At 39.4% G+C, this 23,761-nt stretch overlaps 2 protein-coding genes across 4 annotated transcripts; both read right to left on the minus strand.

The window, feature by feature from the left end:
- Positions 1-894: 894 nt before the first annotated feature.
- CRP (C-reactive protein) lies at positions 895-7,951 on the minus strand. Of its 3 annotated transcripts, none has more exons than XM_028163916.1 (3): positions 7,847-7,951; positions 7,184-7,297; positions 895-1,502 (listed from the first exon to the last, which is right to left on the minus strand). In XM_028163916.1, the coding sequence occupies exons 1-3, from the start codon at positions 7,908-7,910 to the stop codon at positions 895-897; spliced, it is 786 nt and encodes a 261-aa protein (XP_028019717.1). In that variant the 5' UTR covers positions 7,911-7,951. The 3 variants fall into 3 exon arrangements, with proteins under 3 accessions (XP_028019717.1, XP_007171861.1, XP_007171862.1); XM_007171799.1 differs by having other exon boundaries at positions 7,184-7,300; XM_007171800.1 differs by lacking the exons at positions 7,184-7,297; positions 7,847-7,951 and adding an exon at positions 3,967-4,002.
- Positions 7,952-17,591: 9,640 nt separating this feature from the next.
- On the minus strand, positions 17,592-18,387 carry LOC130709178 (C-reactive protein-like). The gene is made up of 3 exons (XM_057555984.1): positions 18,382-18,387; positions 18,070-18,190; positions 17,592-17,707 (listed from the first exon to the last, which is right to left on the minus strand). Exons 1-3 carry the CDS (start codon positions 18,385-18,387, stop codon positions 17,592-17,594), a joined length of 243 nt encoding a protein of 80 aa, XP_057411967.1.
- Between the last annotated feature and the right edge of the window lie 5,374 nt (positions 18,388-23,761).

The following is a 23,761-nucleotide window of genomic DNA, read 5'->3' on the forward strand; positions in this document are numbered from 1 at the left end:
TGTAATGACCTCATCCTGATGGTGGGAGCAGAATGCTGGAAAAATTCTATTCCTGTATTTTTTTAAATTAATTAATTTATTTATTATTTATTTTTGGTTGCATTGGGTAGGTTGCTGTGCGCAGGCTTTCTCTAGTTGCGATGAGTGGGGTCTACTCTTCTTTGTGGTGAGCGGGCTTCTCATTGCGGTGGCTACTCTTGTTGTGGAGCACGGGCTCTAGGCACGCAGGCTTCAGTAGTTGTGGCACATGGGCTCAGTAGTTGTGGCTCACAGGCTCTAGAGCGCAGGCTCAGTAGTTGTGGCGCATGGGCTTAGTTGCTCCGCGGCATGTGAGATCTTCCCAGACCAGGGCTCGAACCCATGTCTCCTGCCTTGGCAGGCAGGTTCTTAACCACTGCACCATCAGGGAAGCCCTATTCCTGTATTCTTTAGATAATTCGATAAAACACAATAAATGGGGTGGGTGTTCCTATAAAGGGAAATAAAAATGTTGGCAGGACTACAGTTAAACACATGCAGTATTTTAGGTGAAAAAAAGTCGGCTCACTTTTTCTTAAACACTAATTAAAATGCAATGGCTCTCAACCTCAGCTGAACACTGGAATTACTTGGAGAGCTTTAGAAAACATTGATGCTTGGGTCCCACGCCCCCAAAATCAGATTTAATTGGCTTGGGGTGTGGCCTGGTAATTCTAATGTGGAGAAATGTATAAGACCCTCTGCTTGGCACTGTCCCATGTGCTGATGGAAAAGGAGTGGCGAAAGGAGAGGGAAATACACTCCCCCCCAGGGTACAAGAGCCCAGTGTGTAGGGTAGTAAAACATCAGAGCCAGAGACAAGGGAAATGTAAGGTGTAATCCACAAAAGGCAACTTCAGGATTCACAAAAGGGCCTCAGGGCCATAGCTGTCGTTTGACGAACACCTCACCATATGTTTTATACTTCAGTGCCCGCCAGTCCAGGACATTAGGACTGAAGGTCCCACCAGCATAGACAGTGTTAATCTCTTCTGGTGATAACACATAGTCCCACATGTTCACATCTCCAATGTCTCCCACCAAAGACTGGTTTTTATCAAAGCCCCCAGCAAATGCATCCTGCTCCTGCCCCAGGACGATGCTTGCCTCTGTCCCCAAAGAGTATCCCCTCTTCATACTCCTCCTAACCATGGGTTTCCCATCCACCCAGAGCTCTGTAATCCCTGAGGTAGACTCCCAGGTCACACAGAAGTGCATTGGTGTAGGAGAACTCTCAGGAGGCTTGAAAAAGACATCAGCTCCACCCACGGATACACTGTATACGCCAGTCTTTCCCTTGAAGAGGAGGATCTCATTATCTTGTTGCCTTGTGGCATAAGAGAAGAGGCTATAGTCGCGGGTCAGATCGGTATAGATATGCAGGCATACGGTGAAGGCCTTAAGTGGCTTTGTTAGCTGTGCAGTCAGCGTCACAAAGGAATTATCCGACTCTTTGGGGAACACAAAGGCCTTTGTGTGCATATCTGTAGGGTAAAAAAACAGAGAGGGGAAATGTCAGCAGCAGAGCTTTTTTAAAAATCAAAATTCAACTGAGTAAATTTAAAGATCTAATTGTGGTTATTCAATGATTCATGAAATGGGCAGCATCCTGTCTAGCAGATAGAAAGGAACTTTGAAGAGCTGTACAAAATGAAAGCCTTTTATAGACAGAAGAGGGTGGGAAGAGGAAGTTCCTAGCAAAGAGTGGATTATTTCAAGCAAGGTCACCTTCCTATAGGGAAAGAAAGGGGTCTTATTGGGTGGATTACCTCATTAGAGAGGCCAGGTAATTCCACACTGACAGGTTAAAAGTCACATTCCTGGGAGAGGTGAAACTGCAATTAGGTTAGGTATTGCATCTTGGCTTGCTAACATGGGACTTAATACAAGTGACTCCATTTTAAGTCAGTTGTCTCTTTTTTTAAATAATTCCCCCTTTTTGATCAACCTGAGATATCTCCAGCTGGTGTGCAGGACCAGAAGTCAAATGGAGTCTTCTTTGACTGTGAGATGTGTACCTAAGGTTCAAGTCCCTGGATTTTGGCTGCCATTTGGGTAGTAAGGAGGACCATGAGTCCCTTCCAAAGGGATTCAAGGGCAGTCTTTGTTCTTAGTGATTCCGAATCAGAATGGGAGAAAATTGGAACATTCATTTGGAGATTCATAGCCAAATTCTTAAGGAAAATAGAAGAATTCAGCACCCAGTCCAATTTGCCAATATATAACAAAACCTCAAAGACAATCAACAGGATTAGAATTTAATATCTACAAAGGTGCACACATAACTTTTCTCTCTAAAATCACCCCATTTTTAAAAATCAAAGATAACCACAGTGAAACTAATTTATTCGCATTAAACTTGGCCTGATTATTTACATAAATGCAGCAAGAATAGTGATTGACCATATAAGCTCTTTGGAAGACTGCTCCGTTGGAACCTTGTAAGTAAAGTACCAAGCCAATTTTTCCAAGGGGCTTTACTGACTCCAGAAAGTCAACCTTAGTTCCTTAAAAGTGTCTGGTCATATCCAAGTCTATGCACATCTCCCTCAAATATGACATTTCTGTCAAAGCCTCAGTAATATAACCAGTGTTTCCAATTGTATACTGTTACAAGGAGAACAGATTCTTATTGAATTTAGGTAAATGACTAACTATAATGCCATGAAAAGAATATTTAAGAATTTTCAAATTTGGGAGAAATCAAGTAGAGAGAAAAAGTAAATGTTTCATCTTTGTTTACAAAGGTATACTTTGCCAATTGCTTTAAGTCATAGATAGCTTAAGAAAGAAAGGTTTCCTGAAATCTGGAGACAAAAATATTAAGAAAACAGCAATATTTCAAACAAAACAATTAAAATCATCTTCCTTAATTCATTCAGTCCCATGTAATTAATATTTGTTTGCTTGAATCCAGTTTTTCCATTAGTTCTGTAAATTTTTACTCAATTCAGTTTTATGATGTTAAAGCTATAAGAAACCTGCACTTGTCAAAGTCCTTTCCAATAATCTTTTTGAAGATGAAGCACATTTGCAGAAATACTTTCGCAAAAACATCTGAGTAAAAAAATAACTGTCTGTAAATGACAAAAAACTTTAAAATGCCCATCGTTAAAGATCTGTTGAGAGCTCATTATAATGGAATTGACAAGGAAATTTGGTTATTTCTGTGACATACAATGTTTTAAGATAAGACTGGAATTATGACTGATAATCATTACACCAGGGTATGTCAGATTTCTAGGAATTCACAAAATTTTATAAAATTTATAATATATGCAAATACAACATAAAGAAGGCTTAGTATTACTTCTTCTTTGACAATGCTTCCAATATAATTTAATATATCAAATAAGCCTAATTTGTTTAACATCTTCTTTTTATAAGAAGAGAGGACAAGTGTTTTGAGATTTTCCAGGGGTCTTCTGGAATATCTCAAAGTTACTTTGAGGTCAAAATGACTTCATTTAGAATTTGATTTGTGGGAAGTTTGTCAAAAATATTAAAAGATTGTAAAGCCCTTGGTCAAATAGGATCATAGGTCACTGCAAAACAATACTTAGTTATCCATTTAACCATAATGACAATTGAAGACTTCAAAGGCAAATACAGAAAGTTAAATAGTTGTAAAGGAAAATGCAGCTCTTTTAATAGAGAAGACTCAGCTTTCTTAACTAATCAAAAGACACGATAAAGATAGCACAGGAAATTATTTTGACAAGACACAAAGTCTTTGTTTTCTAGGCAAATTACTTAAGAGGTAAGAAAAAAAAACTTTTACAATCTCTTATCAAGAGCACACCAATAGTTCAATAAAACTTTATTGTTTTCACAGAGGGAAAAGCAGATTCTAATTTTGTACCTGCTTCCTTTTGATATTAAAATTTATTCACTCAGTTAAATTCATTTCCATCTTAGCCAGTCTTGACCATGCATAAAATCCCTTACCAAAGATTCCTTTTCCACAGACCTTCTACAACTTTCTTCTTTACATTCATATTTTGTCCTGTGTTTTTTCTCTCTCCGATTCTGAAATAAGCAGCCTCTCTTTAGGACAAAATGACTTTATTTTCACTCAACAAAATGTCTTTTCATTCCTCATACCTTCTTTTACTGAAAACACACATCTTATTTTCTTTACATATGGAGATATTCATCTCATTATTTGTTTTTAACCCTTAGAAAATTTAAGATTTAGTGAAATAAAGAAGTAAATAGTTGTGAACTGTCTTTTACTTTAGCATTTTGTGGCTTGGCAAATGTATAAATACCTTTTATTGTTTTTAGAAATATCTGCTTTTTCATAGTAAATTTCTCAGTGTGGCACAAAACATGGTTATTAATAGAACCAAACATCTTTAGCTCCTCTGTGAAAGGAAGCCAAAAGTGGATAAACCTATGTTCAGTAATTAATGTTTCAGTATTTTATCGTATTTGGAAATGATCTAAATATTTAATGACTGCCCATAATTTAGTTTAACCTAGCAAAACTTTAGGGTGTTAGTTTACCCAAAAGATTTGGGGAAATGATTTTACTTTTCTTAAAAAAAAAATTTTTTTTTGTATTTTTAAATTTTTTTGTTTTTTTATTTTTAAAAAAATTTTTTGGGGGAAACTATTTTAAAAGTTCACCTAAACACTTTTTTCCCACTTACATCTATTTAATTCACTTGTTCTCAACAGTTATGTTTACTCACGAAAATTTCATCATACCAAGTTATTTCTCTTGCTGACAAATTTTGAAACAGAGATGACATGATCTTATTTGACTAGTAAACCCAGGTAGAATAAAAGTTGTATGTTTGCATTATTTTTAATGTTGGTAACTCTGAAGATATAACTCTGTAGACATTTTAATTAAACCAACAAGCTCGAATTATCATTATTATTCAATATTTTCCCAGATTGTGTGAACTTGAAAAGCATTTGGGTCAGTTTCTATTATATTACTGAAAATTTTAGAAACACTTCATTTAAGTGCCTAATTTTCTTTAAGCCAATTAAATAGTGCTCTTTTACAGATTAATTTTTGGCAATATTATCCATGGGTAGAAAAATACCATACATCTACAACACAAATATATAGAGAGACACACATAAGTGACAGAGGCAAACAGAGACTTTATAGCTTTCATTTTAATATTACTGCCACTATTCAGGTACAATAATGCACAGTTCACTAGTTATAAAAAAGCTTGATTTAAGTTGTTACGGTAGATAGAATAAGTTAAGGTTACCTGCTCAGATGGCTAAAACTTTTTAATAATATTTGTGGAGAAGACACTTAAAAGATTTTTCATTCACCTAAGTTTTAAATGACCTCTTCCTCTTTTGTTTTCCCCCTAATAAGTATTACCTCCCTGGAGTTTGTAGTTTAAAGAGATTGGCCTAGAAAATAATTCCTGGAGAAGACCAGGTAGGACATTTACACCTCAAAGGTACAAGGAAGGAATGCAAGTTCCTCTGAGAAGAACTTTGCTTCTTAAAGCCAGAATTTTTACAATATTTATTTGAGATAAATATGGGAAGTTTCAGGATTGGTAAAAAGAACAGGTGGGCTTTGAACTGTTTCTAGAGAAGATAAGGGCAGTTGCTCTTAATTCCTCGAAGAATTGGGTTGCAGCCGAAAAAATATCAAGGGGCTAATCCTCCCATCTAGCCATATTATCTTCAGTTTGCTCCCCTCCCCTCCCAGGAACATAGTTTTATTTCTGGCAGTATAGAACACCTCTTGGATGTGTCCAAGAGATGTCCCCTAAAGAGGTTGCAAAAAATATTTTATTCCCCTCTCCACAGAGATCCAGGAGAGGTGGCTCCCATAAAAATTTTTACCTTTTGCTGGCTTCTGCCAGTTTTCCCAAGATCCCCTCTGCAAGCTCCAGTATCTATCAGAATTTGGCAAAGTTTTTAATTAATTTTAATTTAGTTTCCCTTTGGATGTTTAAGGGAATAACATAGCAGTTTACCAGAAAAATCCCTCAGAGTCTCATCAACTCTGGGAGGGACTCATATGGGGCCTTCCACTGAAGGTAGACATGGGGTCTGTAAGGCCACTTTGGTTTACAGTAATGTAAAGACAATTCAGACAGAGGATCAGTAGACTCTGAGTACTCAATTAAAGGAGCTAAAGAGGAATAGTAGGAATCACATCAATCTTAGACTTCTGTATTAGGTACTTCTTGTATCTTTTTCATTAGCCTTTTGCAATGCATTTTTCAATGAAGCTAGTTAGGAATTTTGAAGCCTTTTGGAGACTTCTGCATGCTGATTAAAATTGGTATCTTATTCTATTTGTTTGATTTGGGAACCCTTACTTTCAGGTGCACTTCTTAAATAATCATATCTAATTGGAACATTCCCCATAATGGCCACTGTAATTCTAGATTGTTTTTAGTAAGGTTTTGCCATTTTTGTAGGTATTTATATCTTCTAGCAGTATAGTTCATAGACATAAATTAAGCAGGTGTGCTGGAAGGCAGCATGCTCAACTCTTTTGAATTCAAGGATTCTTTTTTTTTTTTTCTTTCTTTCTTTTAGTTAAGCCTTTGGGTCTCTCAGAGGCAAACTAATATCTAAGAGGGACGTGACACTGGGTTGGGGACTGTGTGGTGTTTTACAGTGTACCTTCTAGCATGGAAGTTTTCTTGAGGTTGGCAGGTAATCTAGTGTCAATATAAACTGTCCCATGACCAACTTATCCTAACACGGGAGTTTAGTTATGTGGTGAGCACTCTAACAGCTTTTAAGTGCCTTAGCCATGCTCACCAATTTTGTGGGTTGTTTTTTTTTTTTTTTTTTTCTTTTTTACTTCTATGAATCCCATTAGCAATAGCCTTTATTTACTAGACCCAGTCTAGCTTAAGTCGGACCCAGTATGATCTGAAACTCAGTCCAGTTTTTCAGCTGGTAACCACCAGCAGTTCCCAATGTGGAATTTGGGGGTTGGGGAAAGGACTGAATCAGCAGACCCCCAAGAATAGGGACTGCAGACTGGGGTTCCACACAATGGAGAACTCCAGACTGAGCCATTGGTCATTCCCAACATGGAATCTGGGGACAGAACCAAGGGCTGAGGTTTTCAATCAAATAGGGAACTGACTGGCAAGCCAATTAGATCAGGAGCTTGATGCAAAGAGAGCAGAGCTCAGAACATAGAGCAGCTTACCCAGGGCACTTCTGAAAACGACAGAACTCCAAAAGGTCTGAGGGTACAACGCCCGTGTTTCATGTTTCAGAAGATCTCGGAAGGACCCTGCGGATTCCATCGCTGACACCAAATCTGCTAAATTAAGTCAGATTCAACTGAGTACCTTTAAAGATCTAATTGGCTTTAATTCAATGATTCATGAAGCAGGCAGCCAGCCATCTAGCAGACAGAAAGGAATTTCGAAGAGCTGTACCAAATGAAGGGGGTAGGAAGAGGAAGTTTCTAACGAAGAGTAGATTATTTCAGGCAAGGTCACCTTTCTATGGGGGAAGGAAAGGGTCTTATCGGGTGGGTTATCTCTAGTCCTAACCAAGTAATTTCAGATTGACTAGTGAAAGGTCACATTTTGGGGAGAGGCTGAAGCTGCAATTAAGTTAGTTATTAGGTCTTGGTTTGTTGACATGGGCTTAACACAAGTGACTCCGTTTGGGGCCTGTTGTCTCTTTTCTAACCTTATTAGGCCACAAACATGTAATTTCTCACTATGTATATAGAGATTGGATTTAGAAACCACAGACTGCCCTCTCTCCCAGAACACAACCCCTCCCACACTCTATTTTCCCTAACTTGGCTTTGTAGCCCTGATACAAGAGCCCAGCGCCCACCTGAAGCAGTGCCTACCTGTCTGGGAAAAAGCACTAAGGAGGCTAATGATGACCAGGAAATACAGTGACAGCTTCTCCATGTTACCTCCCTGCAGTCACTGTGCCCAGAATCTAGGATATTCTCCTGGAAAGAGTAGCAGCGGCTGGGCTATCCAGGGCTTGGATGCCTGAAATCCCTCTGACTCAGGTCTGCTCCACTTTGACCTTATAAGTGCAATAGTCAGATTGTCTCAGCTGATGGTTAAATGATTTCCCAAAATCGCTCCTTGGAGCCATAAATCAAAGCTCTAAGAGCAAACAAACCAAGACAAATCACAAAACAAGAGATCAATATGGGTTATTTATTAGAGACTCCATGGTGCCTACTGGTGCTCCAACAGCTCTGTGTGGCAGTGCTTTGTGAATTAAAACAGTCACCCTGTGAATCCATTCTGGAGAAATGCTGTTAAAAGTTTGGGGGGTGGGGGAGACATTTTACTCACAAAGGCTACCATAACACTAATTAGGATAGTGAAAAATTAGAAAACTGGGGCATGTTTAAGGAAACTGGATACATCTACATCCACTAAATAGAATAGATAGTCCTTTAAAGTATTGGTTGGTTGTGAATTTTATGCTACAACATGTAAAAATGTTTATAATATTATAATATGGGAAAAAATAACATAAATTTGTTTATACACTATTTTTTAAATGAAGTAACTAGTTTAGAAAAAAATCTATTAGGGATACCCCCAAAAATGTAAGTGTCTTTATCACAGTAATGAAATTATTGTATGAAGTATATTTTTCTCTCATTAACAACATTTCCATAATGTAGTTATATTGCTTATAAAATAAAGTGTGTGTGTGTGTGTGTGTGTGTGTGTGGTGTGTAATTAAGAAGCAAGGAAAGAGAGAATAGAATAAAGATAAGTAGTCCTTGAAGCTCTAAAAGCTACTGTTTCGTTTTATGAATAGGACACCCAGTCTGCGGCTCTTTGGCTTTAATCCCAAAACATTATAATTTCATGTAAAAAGAATCTTGAGCTTATTCATCATGAGTTTTCCCATTGACATTCAATGAGAAATTGATAATAGACATTATTTATTATTTGACTGGAAGAACTAACTGACGTGTGGATAGCATATTCTAAACACACAAGAGAAAAGAACTATTGCAAATGACAGTATTGATACATTTCTGGAAAGGTTTGTTTTCTAGTGGTGTATAGTTAAATTTTCTTTTAAATTACCCTTTCCCAAACTCTTTGCATCTTATTTTTTTAAAGATAAGACTGACAAAGTAATTGCTGCAAAAATTTTTCTCTTCTTACTGTAACCATTTTCCCAATTAAAGATATATGCATAATTTGAACAGAACAAAATATATATAATAGGTAAAAGATTGAGACAAAGAAGGAAGGTGTTTTCCCAGTACCCAAACTGCCTTCTCATTAGCATTGGGCTCCCCAGGTAAGTCAAAACAAGGCACCTACGAGTATGATGGGTGGACTCTTTGGAAATGTTATTGATTTCAAGGAGCCCATCATATTATCAGATCTATGTCCATAATGGATATTCTGAACACGGCTTTAAACTGAAAAAGAGAGAGAGGCAGAGAGACATAGAGATAGGGAGAGTGAGAGCTAAAGCAATAGAAAGAGAAGAGAGAGAAAAAGGGAGAGAATTTGAGAGATCTTCCAGGTGAACCGTTTCACAAGCCACCCCTGGTTCCAGTAATCTGCGAAGGCAACACTGTAACCACTCATGCCATATGACAGAGCCTTGGGTGAACTTTACCAGAAGAGAGGTGTAATAGATCAGTTTGCCATGTGACGTTTTCCCTGCTCACATATGTTTGTTTGGGAGGCTTCTCCTCTCTTCCTTTTACAGCTCATGATGTCCCTGTAAAAATACTTAAATATTTCAGCTTTTCTAGACATCTTGGCACTTTGGTTTCTCCCTGATTTAAAGCCCCAGTAGATCAGAAAAAACATTTCAATTGTAGAGACCCCAAGTATTGACTGGGGATAAAGAAAAACATTGCAAGACAATGTTTGTTATCTTGTTATCACAGTGCAGCTTTAATGAATAAATAAGAGCATGGTACATATACAGCTATCATTTTATTTAATCCTTGAGTACCTACAACTCTAGACTCCAGTGCCTAAAGAGCAAGTTCGGTATGCTCACACAGTTCAATCTGGAACCACTATAACATGGGGAAAAGAGGAAGCAACGGACATGTCGGTCAGAAACAACACATCGAGTCAGACACAACGGTAGTATTTTCAAAGCTATCACTCAGCCTAGAACAGTGGTTCTCCAGCCCCCAGTGTTGGAGACTCGGCTGCATATTGTAATCAACTAAGGAGCTTTAAAAATACTGACGCCCGTATACCCAGACAAAACAATAATTCAAAAAGATACGTGCACCCTTATATTCATAGCAGCACTATTCACAGAAGCCAAAACATGGAAACAACCTAAATGTCCATCAACAGATGAATGGATGAAGAAGAAGTGGTATGTATATACAATGGAATATTACTCAGCCATAAAAAAGAACTAAATAATGCCATTTGCAGCAACATGGATGCAACTAGAGATTATCATACTAAGTGAAGTAAGTCAGAAAGAGAAAGACAAATACCATATGATATCACTTATATGTGGAATCTAAAATATGCCACAAATGAACCTATCTACAAAACAAAAACAGACTCAGACACAGAGAACACACTTGTGGTTGCCAAAGGAGAGGGAAGGACTGAGGGTTTGGGATTAGCAGATGTAAACTATTATATATAGGATGAATAAAGAACAAGGTCCTTCTGTATAGCACAGGGAACTATATTCAATATTCTGTGATAAACCATAATGGAAAATAATATTTAAAAAAAAGAATGTCTCTATGTGTGTAACTGAGTCACTTTACTGTACAGGAGAGATTGGCACAACATTGTAAATCAACTACACTGCAATTAAAAAAAATAAAATTAAAAAAAAAATACTGATGCCTGGATCTCACCAGCAGAGAATCTGCTGTAATAATCTGGGGTGTGACCTGGAAAACTGGATTTTTAAAAACTCCCCAAGTGATTATAATATTAGCATCAAATTTTGAGAATCATTGTCCTAAAGAATTTCTTATATGATTCCGTGCCCTTGATGAATGCTTCCTAGAATATGAAATGATGTCTAAGGGCACACCTAACAGTGGAAAAGGTAGGGGCTTCCAAGTCAAAGAACTTCGATATTGTGTCAAGGGCATAGTTTGTCTAATGTTATGTTGATGCCAAAGCTGAATAGGATTTTTATGTGCAATCCATTCTCCCAAACATAAAATAACAAAATGAAAAGTTGGGAGATTGCCAGTGCCCCAAAAAAGGTAGTTTACATGCTGGATATATGGCATCCTGGAATGGCTTCTCCATGAGAAAACATGCATGTGTCCCCATACCCTCCCTACTCCACTAGGGGTGTAAGTACAGCGTATGAACTTTTACTGCATGCGGCAGTAGAAAACTGGTTAGAAGCATGAGGCTCTGTAGTCAGACTGCCTAGGTTCAATCCCAACTCTAGGCAAGTTAATTAACCTCTCTGGACCTCAGTTTCATCATCTGTAAAATGAGGACTATAAAATAGTACTTGCCTCATAGGTTGTCATTAAACAAATAAATATACCTAAAGGACTTTAGAGCAGTGCATGGAGTATGGTAAGAGCTCAGTATGTGTAAGGTGTTTTTAAGACTGTCTGTGATCTGCCCTGTGTGCTTAAGCAATTACCATCCTGGGAGTGGTGATTGAAACTTACAAGATTACTTATCTGTGTGTATTAAAGGACATGGGTTAGAGGGATGAAACTGAATGAGTCTTCAGATAATGCACTAGAGGCAGGGCAAGGGGATAGATAACCTGACTCAAGATGTGCTAGATCCTTCTTTAAAGATCACCACCTGCCTTCAAGCTTATTGGGAGCCAGGCATGTCTTCCAGATAAGACATCTGAGCTGCCAGGAAGACATTAAAGTGAAATAGACATTTCTCCAAAGAAGATATACAGATTGCCAAAAAACACATGAAAGAATGCTCAACATCATTAATCATTAGAGAAATGCAAATCAAAACTACAATGAGATATCATCTCACACCGGTCAGAATGGCCATCATCAAAAAATCTAGAAACAATAAATTCTGGAGAGGGTGTGGAGAAAAGGGAACACTTGCACTGTTGGTGGGAATGTAAATGATACAGCCACTATGGAGAACAGTATGGAGGTTCCTTAAAAAACTAAAAATAGAACTACCATATGACCCAGCAATCCCACTACTGGGCATATACCTTGAGAAAACCATAATTCAAAAAGAGTCATGTACCAAAATGTTCATTGCAGCTCTATTTACAATAGTCAGGACATGGACGCAACCTAAGTGTCCATCGACAGATGAATGGATAAAGAAGATGTGGCACATATATACAATGGAGTATTACTCAGCCATAAAAAGAAACGAAATGGAGTTATTTGTAATGAGGTGGATGGAGTTAGAGTCTGTCATACAGAGTGAAGTAAGTCAGAAAGAGAAAAACAAATACAGTATGCTAACACATATATATGGAATCTAAGGGGAAAAAAAAAAGGTCATGAAGAACCTAGTGGCAAGACGGGAATAAAGACACAGACCTACTAGAGAATGGACTTGAGGATATGGGGAGGGGGAAGGGTAAGATGTGACAAAGAGAGAGAGTGGCATGGACATATATACACTACCAAACGTAAAATAGATAGCTAGTGGGAAGCAACCGCATAGCACAGGGAGATCAGCTCTGTGCTTTGTGACCACCTAAAGGTGTGGGATAGGGAGAGCAGGAGGGAGGGAGATGCAGGAGGGAAGAGATATGGGAACATATGTATATGTATAACTGATTCACTTTGTTATAAAGCAGAAACTAACACACCATTGTAAAGCAATTATACTCCAATAAAGATGTTAAATATATATATATATATATATATATATATATATATATATATATATATATATATATATATATATATATATATATATGGCAAAAGAGCTTGTGAATTGCAGATTCCTGGGCTCTATCTCCAGAGACTCTAATCTGGTAGGTCTGAGGTCAATGAATCTACAATAAACATCTTAGGTGATGATGATGCTTGTAATCAGCAGCCCACAATTTAAGAATCACTGGACCAGGCAATCTAGGAAATTTGAGCTAGGAATCTGCATTTTCTGAAGAAGAAGGCTAGTAAGGCCACTTAACCCACTTTCTGTTACAGGAGAAATGAAAAGATGCATAGATAAGATGGAGGCGGAGAACAGCAAGGAAGGCATACAGGCAAGTTTTGCCAATCCACCCGAGACTAGAGTTTGGTTATCTTAGGATAAAGTTATTTAGAAATCAACACAGCACTTCTCTTCTTTCCTTGGGAGTCTAAGGATCAGAAATCTATGCTTTTGAAACCTGATTTGCGTTTTCTTTTTTTTTCTTTTTGGCCACATGGCTCGCAGGATCTTATTTCCCCAACCAGGAATTGAACCCAGGTCAACCAGGAAATTCCCTGAGTATTTTTATTGTTGATGTTGTTGTTTTAATGATCTGGAGTTGTTTGCTTTTTTTTTTTTTTTTTTTTTTGGTCAGTCCTTGCTTCCGTGGAGATCAAACTTAGTGATAGTGAAAAACATAGGGAAAAAAATCACAGACTTACCATCCTACCTAATTTGTCAACTGGTACTCCAAATCCATTTCCATCAGGCTCAGTCCCATTTCTGAGGAGGCCTGTAGTCTTTCCTCCAGGCCCTGGATGGACCACAGGGGAGGGTCCTCAACCACTCATCTGGCTGGATACCATGCAAGGCTTATCATTATGCCCAATGATCCAATATTTCTCCCCAACACAGGGAGATTTTAGGTGCCTGATCTGCACGTCACCATGTTGCATCCTCTGATAAGGTGCTCACACTTGGGTCACTTCAGGTCTGGACCTGAAGTCCTGGCTCATATTCTTATACCAGCATGGCTATTTTCAGTCTTCAAAGGAAAGTGTCCTATCAGGTAGCAGCCTCTAGCATCTGCCTATGGTTTTACATTTATAATCTCTGACATATGCAATTGGTCTACCCCCAATGTTTGACTGTAAATGTACTAAAGTATCTCTTCATGCTACTGCCCTTGTCACACCTAAGCTTCATTTCACTGATAGAAGGGTATAAATCCATTCTCCTACCCCCTTTGAAGGAAAGAAATGTTTATTGTCTACTGCGCATGTGGCCTCCATATAGTTTACTATTTTTCTCAAGGAAGCCCTATACAGCAGTTTTTATTGTAGGTTTTATATATCATTTTGGTCCTCTTTTTTTTTTATGTCAAGTTGAATTTAGGCTTTATAGCTTTATTTATTTATTTATTTTATTCATTTTTTGGCTGTGTTGGGTCTTTGTTGCTGTGTGCAGGCTTTCTCTAGTTGCGGCGAATGGGGCCTACTCTTCGTTATGGCACGTGGGCTTCTCATTGCAGTGTCTTCTCTTGTTGTGGAGCACGGGCTCTAGGTGTACAGGCTTCAGTAGTTGTGGTGCATGGGCTTCAGTAGTTGTGGCTGACGGGCTCTAGAGCCACAGGCTCAGTAGTTGTAGTGCATGGGCTCTGCAGCATGTGGGATCTTCCCGGACCAGGGCTCGAACCCATGTCCCCTGCACTGGCAAGTGGATTCTTAACCATTGCACCACCAAGGAAGTCTCTCTGTCTTTTTAACTTGAGCCTTAATACATGATTTTACTTCTGGACAAACTGGATGCATGATCCCTGCTATAAAGGGAAACCAGTGCTAATGACATGGCTTCATTAACATCAGCTAGAAGTGGCCTTCCTGGATAATTGATCTTACTCTCCATTTACCGTGACAAAGAATTGCTTAGAACTAACTCACCTAAACCAAAATCATCCTCTTCAGTAGATGTCATCTAATATTTAATTGGATTATGTCAAACCACTCTGTATAGTACAACAGTACACCATTTACCTTAAGATTTATTCTCTAACAAGGTTACAATGAAGTATTTACCAGTGAGCTAAATTTCTTAAACATTCTAGGAATGCTTTCTTGAGATTTTTTAATGTTCACCAAATGCAAATACCAGCTTTAAAATTTTTTCTGGCTAAAATTATCAGGGCCGGAGGTTGTCCACTAAATTATGAGTAGTAAGGTACCAGTAATTGAATTCTGAGCAAAATATTAGCTCAGCCCACATCCCTGGGGAGTAGGGATGGTCTTCTATAATTAAGACATATCTCCTGACTGGATTCTTTAACTAGAAAAAAAGTGTCAACCCTTCCTTCTGCTTAGCTGAATGTCAGGGTGTATGGGTCTGCCCTAATTAGACAACAGAGAACATCTGTACTCACATATTTGCCCAAGAATGTATCCTTAACTTCTATGCTTCCAAATGGTTACGCAAAGCCGATTGGGGAATCAATATTCATAATACAATATTCGTAAATTTATCATCCTAATATTCTGAACTTAATTTTTGGCAAATCAGACTCTTCACTTGCTGTCAACCCAGACCACTTCCACCAAATTGTATTTCGGTGGTATATAATGAACCTATGTCTAGGGATATCATACAAAACAGCCTAATAATAATAATAGCAGATAACTGTTTTGAGAGCTTACTATGTGCCGACATTACCTTAAGTGCTCTATATGCATGATCTTACTTGATCCTTTCAACAACTCTTTGAACTAATTACTATTACTTCTCCCCCACTTTATAGATGAGATAACTAAGACATAAAGAGGGTCATGTTACCTAAAGTCCCATAGCCAGTAGGTTGTAAAGCCAGGATTTAAACCTAGGCAGGCTGATTCCAGAACCTCTATGCTTAACTAGTCTACTATATGCCTTCCCTAAAGTAACTGTTTTATATATCATCACAGGGAGCCACATCCTTCATACTTGGATGGGACCTCTGTGGAATAACTTCAACAGCTCACTTGGTACTGAAAGGCCAAGATGAAGGACACCTCTGGAAGGAGCCAGCAGCCATCATCCTTGAGGGGTCCTTTTCTACCAGGGACCCAAGCAGCCAGGAAAAGTGCATTCCAGCCATTGAACCTAAAAGCAGATTCTTGGATCTCAATGATCTTTAGTTTCTGTTCCTCCAATTGGAGTAATGATAGAGTGAGAATTTTTTTTTAGTTGAACTGTAGTTGCAGTATAATATTATATGTTACAGGTGTATGATATAGTGACTCACAATGTTTAAAGGTTATACTCCATTTATAGTTATTTTAAAATATTGGCTATATTCCCCGTGTTGTACAGTATATCTTTGTAGCTTATTTTGTAAATAATAGTTTGTACCTCTTACTCTATCGAGTGAGAGTTTTAAATCCCCATAAGTGGCCTCACATGAATTACCAGCTATCACAAAAGAGGGGCTGTGCTCGTCAGAGAGAATCCCTATAGGAGGTTAGAGGGCCATAGGTATGTTATTGCAGAAGAGGTAATGATCAGTCTGAACTCAGAGGAACTTGGTTTCAGAAGATCTTTAGAAAAGTTAGTCACCACTTCAAATGCAAGCATCAGACAACAGCTCAGACTCGCTAATATAAATAGAGGCTTTATTGGTTCGTGAACTTGGGAAGTCCAGGTATAGATCTGATTCCAGTCAAGGCTGATTCAGAAATTCAAACAGTGCAGTCAAGGGTCCATTGCTCTGTCAATCCCTCGGCTCCGCTGGTCCCAGCTTGGCTTCTTTCCTCATAGTATTTCTCCATGCGGTAAACAAGATGGCTGCTGGCAGTCTCAGGTTAATATATTCTCAGCTTGGAATTCCAGCAGAAAGAAGAAGTCTCACTCCCAAAGTTCATAAATCAGTCTTTGGAAAGATTATAATTGGTCCTGCTAGAAACATGTAACCATCCCCCCCAGTCTCCAAACAGGGTTGAGCTACTCTGATAGGATAGCCTGGGTCACACCCACTCTGTGGCCTGGGTATGTTGTGGAAACAGGTGGGCATTCACAGTCCCATGTGGTTCATGTGGAGTTTGAGATTTTCCCAAAAGAACTACAAAATTAAGAAATCACTGTGAGCAAACAAAAACATGGTCATGTAAGCCCTTGGCAATAATAATTAAAGTAACTCTATCTAGATGCCCCACTTAATCTATGAAAAAAGATAGGTCTTCTCTACTAGGGCCATTCTGATTGCCCTTCCAGGGTACTTTGAGAAAGTGGAGGAACTGCACCACTAGGTTTCCCATTTCAGAAAACCTGGGCCAATGTCATAACTCTGAGACTGAAGAGCCCTGTGATTATGGGCAAGTCCTTCCTACTTTCTGGGGGGGTCCTGAGTAGGAAATTAGATAGGAGACCAGCACTCCCTTCTCAGCTCAGAGAAGGACTCACCTTGTGACTTTTTTAAAAAATCACTTCTCCTTTCTGGGTCCTGATGTTCTCATCTGAGTGAGGGTAAGGGATTATCTCTAAAATCTTTCCAACTTAAAAAAAAAAAAAAATAGCAAAACACAAAGCACCTGCAATCCTGATCCTGCTAGACAAAGTTTCCCAATGTAACTCACAATCTCCCTAGCCAGACACTTAAATTCCATCTCTGGTGTTGAGGAAGGTAGAGCAGGGAAGCAAAAGCCTGTGTTCACAGGGCAAGCCTGCAGTATGTGTATAGGGGGTGGGGAAGGTCCAGAACTACAAGGTGTAATTGACAGGAAGCACCTCCAGGACCACGGCATGGCCTCAGGGCCACAGCTGAGGCTTGAGGAACACCTCACCATGTGCTTCATACTTCAGCGCCTGACAGTCCAGGACGTTAGGACTGAAGGTCCCAACAGCATAGACAGTGTTAATCTCATCTGGAGACAGCACAAAGTCTCACATGTTCACATCTCCAATGTCTCACACTGAACACTGGTTTTTATCATAGTCCCCAGCAAATGCATCCTGCTCCTGACCCAGGATGATGCTTGCCTCTGTCCCCAGAGAGGCACCCTTCTCCAGACTCTTCCTCACCAGGGGCTTCCCATCCACCCAGAACTCTGCAATCCTGGAGACGGACTCCCAGCTGGCATGTGTGTTGGAGCTTGGGTGTTTTCAGGACTCTTGAATAATACTTCAGTCTCATGCACTGCAAGAGTATAGCCTCTACACTTAGACCAAAATATGAGGATCTCGTTAGGTTCTTTCTTTATGGCATAAGAGAAAACACTATAACCACGGGACACGGCCAGCTCTGAGTAGATATAGAGACACACGGTGAAGGCTTTGAGTGGTTTCTTTAATTGTGCTTTCAGGGATACGTAGGAATTATCTGATTCTTCGGGAAACACAAAGGCCTTCTTATAGAGATGAGAAGTTTCTCAGATCACAAAGATCTATTCCCTCACATATAGAGTTTGGGATGAAGAAACTGATTGTTCCTCAGTTACACACACACATACACACACACACACACACACACACACACACACACACACTCATCCATGCTGGATGTTCCTCTGACTTCAGTTTGTATAATCTTAGGCCCCACCTGCATTGTTCAGATCAAATCCCTGGCATAGCCTGGAGTACCCCCTACTTCATCAAGATCAGGAAACACCACAACAGTTTCTCCATGGTCATTCTCTGCTGCCAGTGTTACTAGAATCTTGATTCACCCTCTTGGAGAAGATGTCTTTGGTTGAAAGCTCAGGGACAAGAAGTCCTAGATCCTTTGCCTCAAGACCTGCCTCATTCTGTCTGGATTTATATCCAAGGCAGTGGGGAAGTCTGTGTCACTCTGTGAATGATTTTCCAACACTGACTCTTGCAGCAAATGTCAGGGTTCTGGGAAGAAGGGAAGCAAATAACTCCAGAACAGAGAAATCAATGTGGGTTATTTACCAATATTACAAGCTCCTGTGACTACTGAATCACCAACTCTTTGTGACAGGAAAAATGAAGAAGCTCCCCAAGAGCTCCACTTTGGCTATCTATCTTGAGAAAATAATGGGAAAATCTTAATAGAGGAGTAGCCATCTGAGTACACATGATAGCTGCATCTCCAGCACCTACTTCAGCCCAAGTCATGGGGTTTCATGGAGAAAAGCTGATAGCTTCTAGAGATGAACACCATTGCTAACCCTTGTCAGACGCCTCTAGTTTACAAATTGGGAAATCAGGAAAACAAAGATGCCATTCGCTGAGCCAAAGATAAATATTTCTTAGACAATTGAGTTTAATTATGAAGAAATCTCTGGTCCAGTGAAACATGTGCCTGATCACAAACGTACCGTATGCCAGAGTTTCTTCACATTTTCTGAAAATGTCAAGGTTTAGGGAAGAGTCAGGATGATCTGACCCTACTATTTCCTTTATTCTCAAAATTCAGGTAGTCTCTCCATGATGCCTGGCAATCTTACTATAGTTCTCTACTTAACTCACTCTTCAAGCTGGCTCCTCCTCTCTTTTCAAATCTACAAAATCCTATCCATTGTAATACTCAGCATTCACAGCTCTTTATTGAGAAATCAGAAGCAAGCATATAAAACTACCATATCTCTCTTTTTTTTGGCTGCATTGGGTCTTAGTTGTGGTACACGGGATCTTCATTGCGGCATGTGGGATCCTCTGCTGCGGCGTGTGGGCTCCTTGTTGCAGCATGCAGACTTCTCTCTAGTTGTGGCATGTGGGCTTCTCTCTAGTTGTGGCCTGCAGGCTCCAGAGCACTTGGGATCTGTAGTTGCAGCATACGGGCTTAGTTGCCCCATGGCATGTGGGATCTTAGTTCCCCAATGAGGGATCAAACCCGCGTACCCTGCATTGGAAGGTAGATTCTTAACCACTGGACCGCCAGGGAAGTTACTAAAAAAAACTACCATATCTCTTGTAGCAGAGGCTTTTGGCAGCTCCACAATGTTCATTCTCCACTTCTTATACAGTAAGAAAAGCATTGTTGATTGGGCACATGGTCACCCAGCCAAACACTAAACTTCCCAGCCTCCCCTGCAGTTAGGGGTGAGAATGTGATTACATTCTGGCCAATGAGATATGAACAGAAGTAATAGGGACAATTTCCAGGTTGCCCCCTTTAAAGAGAAGACATGCACTCTCCACTTCCACTTCCCCCCTTCCATTTGCCTAGTATTCAGACATGATAGCAGGAACTAGAGTATCACTTTTAGACCACCATGGGTAAGATGCACGTTTGAGATTGGCAGATAGATGGAGCCTGGATAATTGACTATGAAACCACTTTATCAGCTCTGGACCACCTACCCAAACATTTTCTTAAAGGAGATATACTATCTTTTGTTAAATCGCTATTAATGTAGTGATTCCTGTTATAAAACTTCCTGTTATAAAAGACTAACTGATATCCTTATACATCCTCCCACCACCACCATGCAGTCTTTCTGCATCTTTACTTACATATTCTGCCTCCCTCCTATGACAAAGGATGAACTGTCCCTGTATACATCCAAGGCCAACTCTTGCACTTCTGCAAAGGATCCCATATCCTCTCGATCACTCAAGGAATTTTGCTTCTATAGATATTCTCTCTATCTGCTACATCATTAATTTCTTCATCTTTACTCAATCATTCCCCAAACCAAACAAATACGTTGTAATATATTTAATCTTTTACAGAAAGAAAAAAGGAAGGAAGGAAGGAAGGAAGGAAGGAAAGAAGAGATTTCCACATCCCAAGATTCCACATCCTCTTCAGCTACTGTCCATTTTTTCTGCTCTCACTTACTGCAAAACTCCTGGAAAGGGTTATGTGTATTGACAATCCCTATTTTCCCATCTCCTTTTCTCTCCTCAGTCTGTGCAAACAAGACTTTGACCTCCACCACTCCAGTGAAATGAACATAAACAAAAACCTCTCTCTGGTCAAATTTAATAATTGATTTTTGGTTCAACTTCTGGGCAACAGCATTCAATACAGTTTGTAACTTCCTCTTGAATACTTGCACATCGTTTTTTAAAAAGTGAAATAGTTTTAAAGCCCTATACCTAAAAGAAGTGGTTCTCCCATCCACCTCTCTCCATCCTTGATTCCCAAGTGGAGCTGAGAGATGGCAGAGCCTCCAAGGACATTATTTGAGTTATTGAATCAAGTCTCACCTGACACTAGTACCACCTCAGGTTTTCTGAAGTCTATTAGCCAATAAACACTCTTTTTACTTATTTTAGTTTGTTTTATGATACTTGCATTTGAATGAATTTTGACAAATAGAAATACCTCCCTGACAATACCCTGAATCCAAGGTATTGTGTGTCCAAACTGGTTATTACTTGACCTGAAATGAAACATCCACTGGCATACTTGCCACAGGAATCCCGCCCCCCACCCCCACCCCAGGGAAGCACAAGTTTTGTATGGAAGGGGCAGCATTTAAGGTAAGCCACAAAAAGGGAAGTGAGAGTTTTAGACTAAGAGAATAATGCAAGCAATGGTCACCACAAACTTCATTTTCTACTGTTTCATTCACAAACTCCAAAAAGCTTGCTTGAACCTCTCTATTCATGATAGTCCATTTTAGTGAGTCAATGTCTTTTCAGCCCCCAAATTTTATTGGTTTGCAAGACAAAATTCTTATATCCTTATTCCACAGATTGTACCAATTCACTCTTTTGTTTACTCTTTAAAGTGCTTCATAAGTGTAGCTTCTCTACCTGGTGTTTCCTACTTCCTAATCACTGTTAGTATTGCTGTTCTGCTTTACCAGCAAAATAATTCCAGTTGTATTTGTAAAGTATTATTGTCCCTCTTGTTGCCACTATTTATAAAAACTTCTTAATTAAAAAATCTATAGAAAATTTTGGCCTAAGCTCTTTCAAAGTAAGTGAGAGGCTTTGGAGCCTTCTTGAACAAGGAAATAATAGTCAGACCTGTGTTTTGAAATTTTCCTTGGCAGCAAGATGAAGGATGTATTGGAGTTAGAAAGACTATAAATAGGGAGACCACTTAGTGGGCCTTAGTTCATTAGTTCACCAAGACACATGCTAGGAGCATTTACCAGGGATCAGGCACTAAGCCAGTTAACTAGAAAGTTGTTAAAATGATTCTGGACCCAATTCCAATGTGACAGGGCAGGGTGTGTGTGTGTGTGTGTGTGTGTGTGTGTGTGTGTGTGTGTTCACACCACCAAACAATGCTCCAGCATCAGCTGGGTGTCTTACAATTCAATTCTGACACCATCTCACTGGAGACAGTGTTAGATTCCACAGGTTAAGGGTTCAATCTTACAAGACTGCCTCCCCAACCTCCCCTTCAGATGCCAATTGCAAACCCAGGTTGTCACCTGTGCTACTGACCTATTGGCTATAGATTGGAGGTTCCAACGACCTCCTCCTCCTTGGGTTCGATTAATTTGCTAGAGTGGCTCACAGAACTCAGGGAAACATTTTACTTACTAGATTACCCCTTAGTTATGAAAGGATATAACTCAGGAACAGCCAGATGGAGGAGATACATAGGCCAACGTATGGGGAAAAGGTGCAGAGCTTCTATGCTCTCTCTGAGAACACCACTCTCTCCACATCTCCACATGTTCACCAACCTGGAAGCTCTGAACACTGTCCTTTTGGGTATTTATGGAGGCTTCATTACATAGACATGACTGATTAAATCATTGGCCATTAGTGATTGAACTCAATCTCCAGCCCCTCTCTCCTTCCTGGAGGTGGAGGGTGGGACTGACAGTTCCAACCCTCTAATCATATGGTTGTTTCTCCTGGTAACCAGCCTCCATCCTTAGGTGTAGTCCAAAAGTCACTTCATTCACATAACAGAAGACTTTTGTCACTCTCCAAGGGTTTTAGGAGCTTTATGGCAGAAATAGGGACAAAGACCAAATACATACTTCTTACTACAAATCATAGTATCACAGTTATGCTAAAGATAATAGGGGTCAAAACTAGAGCAGAAGCATTAAGACTGCAGAGAAGGGGAGAGATTTGAGAAGCAGGTCAGCAAGAAAATTGATAGGAATGAAAAATTGATCAAATATGAAGCTATAGAGAGCAGTGTTCAAAGATATTTAGCTAATTCTCTTATGGCAAACACTCTGTGAATGAGGTCAAGGTGGCTTGATTGTTAGTACATGGACCAGTTGGTTTCACTTACTCAGTGGTCAAACACTACAATTTTAACCTTGGTTAGGCATGTAAGAAAGATGATCCCAAGGTCAAGAAAAATTGTGCACATAGATTGGTACAGCAGCACCATCTCTGTTAGGAAAATGAGAGAAAGTTCATACTCTATTATTTATGGGCAATGGCATCACCTTCTTGAAAGGCAGCCTATTGCAGAGCCTGACACAGAGTTGGAGCTCAGTAGTGTTGTGGGGTAATAGATGAAAAAATAATGAGGGAATGTAGGAAGGAACTGCAGGGAAAAAAGCCTAGATGCTAAATATAATCAATGGTGGACTGAACTCAGTCACAAATATCTTCTTCCCATCTCAATTCCTACAAATGATAGAGAACATTTTTAAAAGAACAAAAGAAAGAGTTCCACGGGCAGAAAGAAATGTGGGAGATGTCTGAAAGACAAAAAACAGGTAAATCACATAGATAGAAGAAAAGTATAACCCAAAATATACACTGGGGAGGGCTGTTCTGAAATTTTGAGGTGTTTCTGAGAGTACTCCAAAGTAAAGGACAATGGAAACAAGTGGTAGAACAAAGTAGTGGAGAGATTGATTGAGTCACTGTCACCATCTCTTGCCTTCTTAATCAAGCATTAAGTATCAGAGGTCATTGACCTCAACCTGAGCAGTGAGAATACTTTTGCCTGGGAAGTAAGGCATCCACGAGGCTGGAGACACCTACAAGGAAACTCTAAACTCCCATGTCCAGAAGAGAAATTACTGGTACACCTTGCCAGCACTTCTTGCTCATTCCTCCAAATATAGCTTGTC

This window comes from Balaenoptera acutorostrata, chromosome 1 (genome assembly GCF_949987535.1).
Source record: "Balaenoptera acutorostrata chromosome 1, mBalAcu1.1, whole genome shotgun sequence".
Lineage (NCBI taxonomy): Eukaryota > Metazoa > Chordata > Mammalia > Artiodactyla > Balaenopteridae > Balaenoptera > Balaenoptera acutorostrata.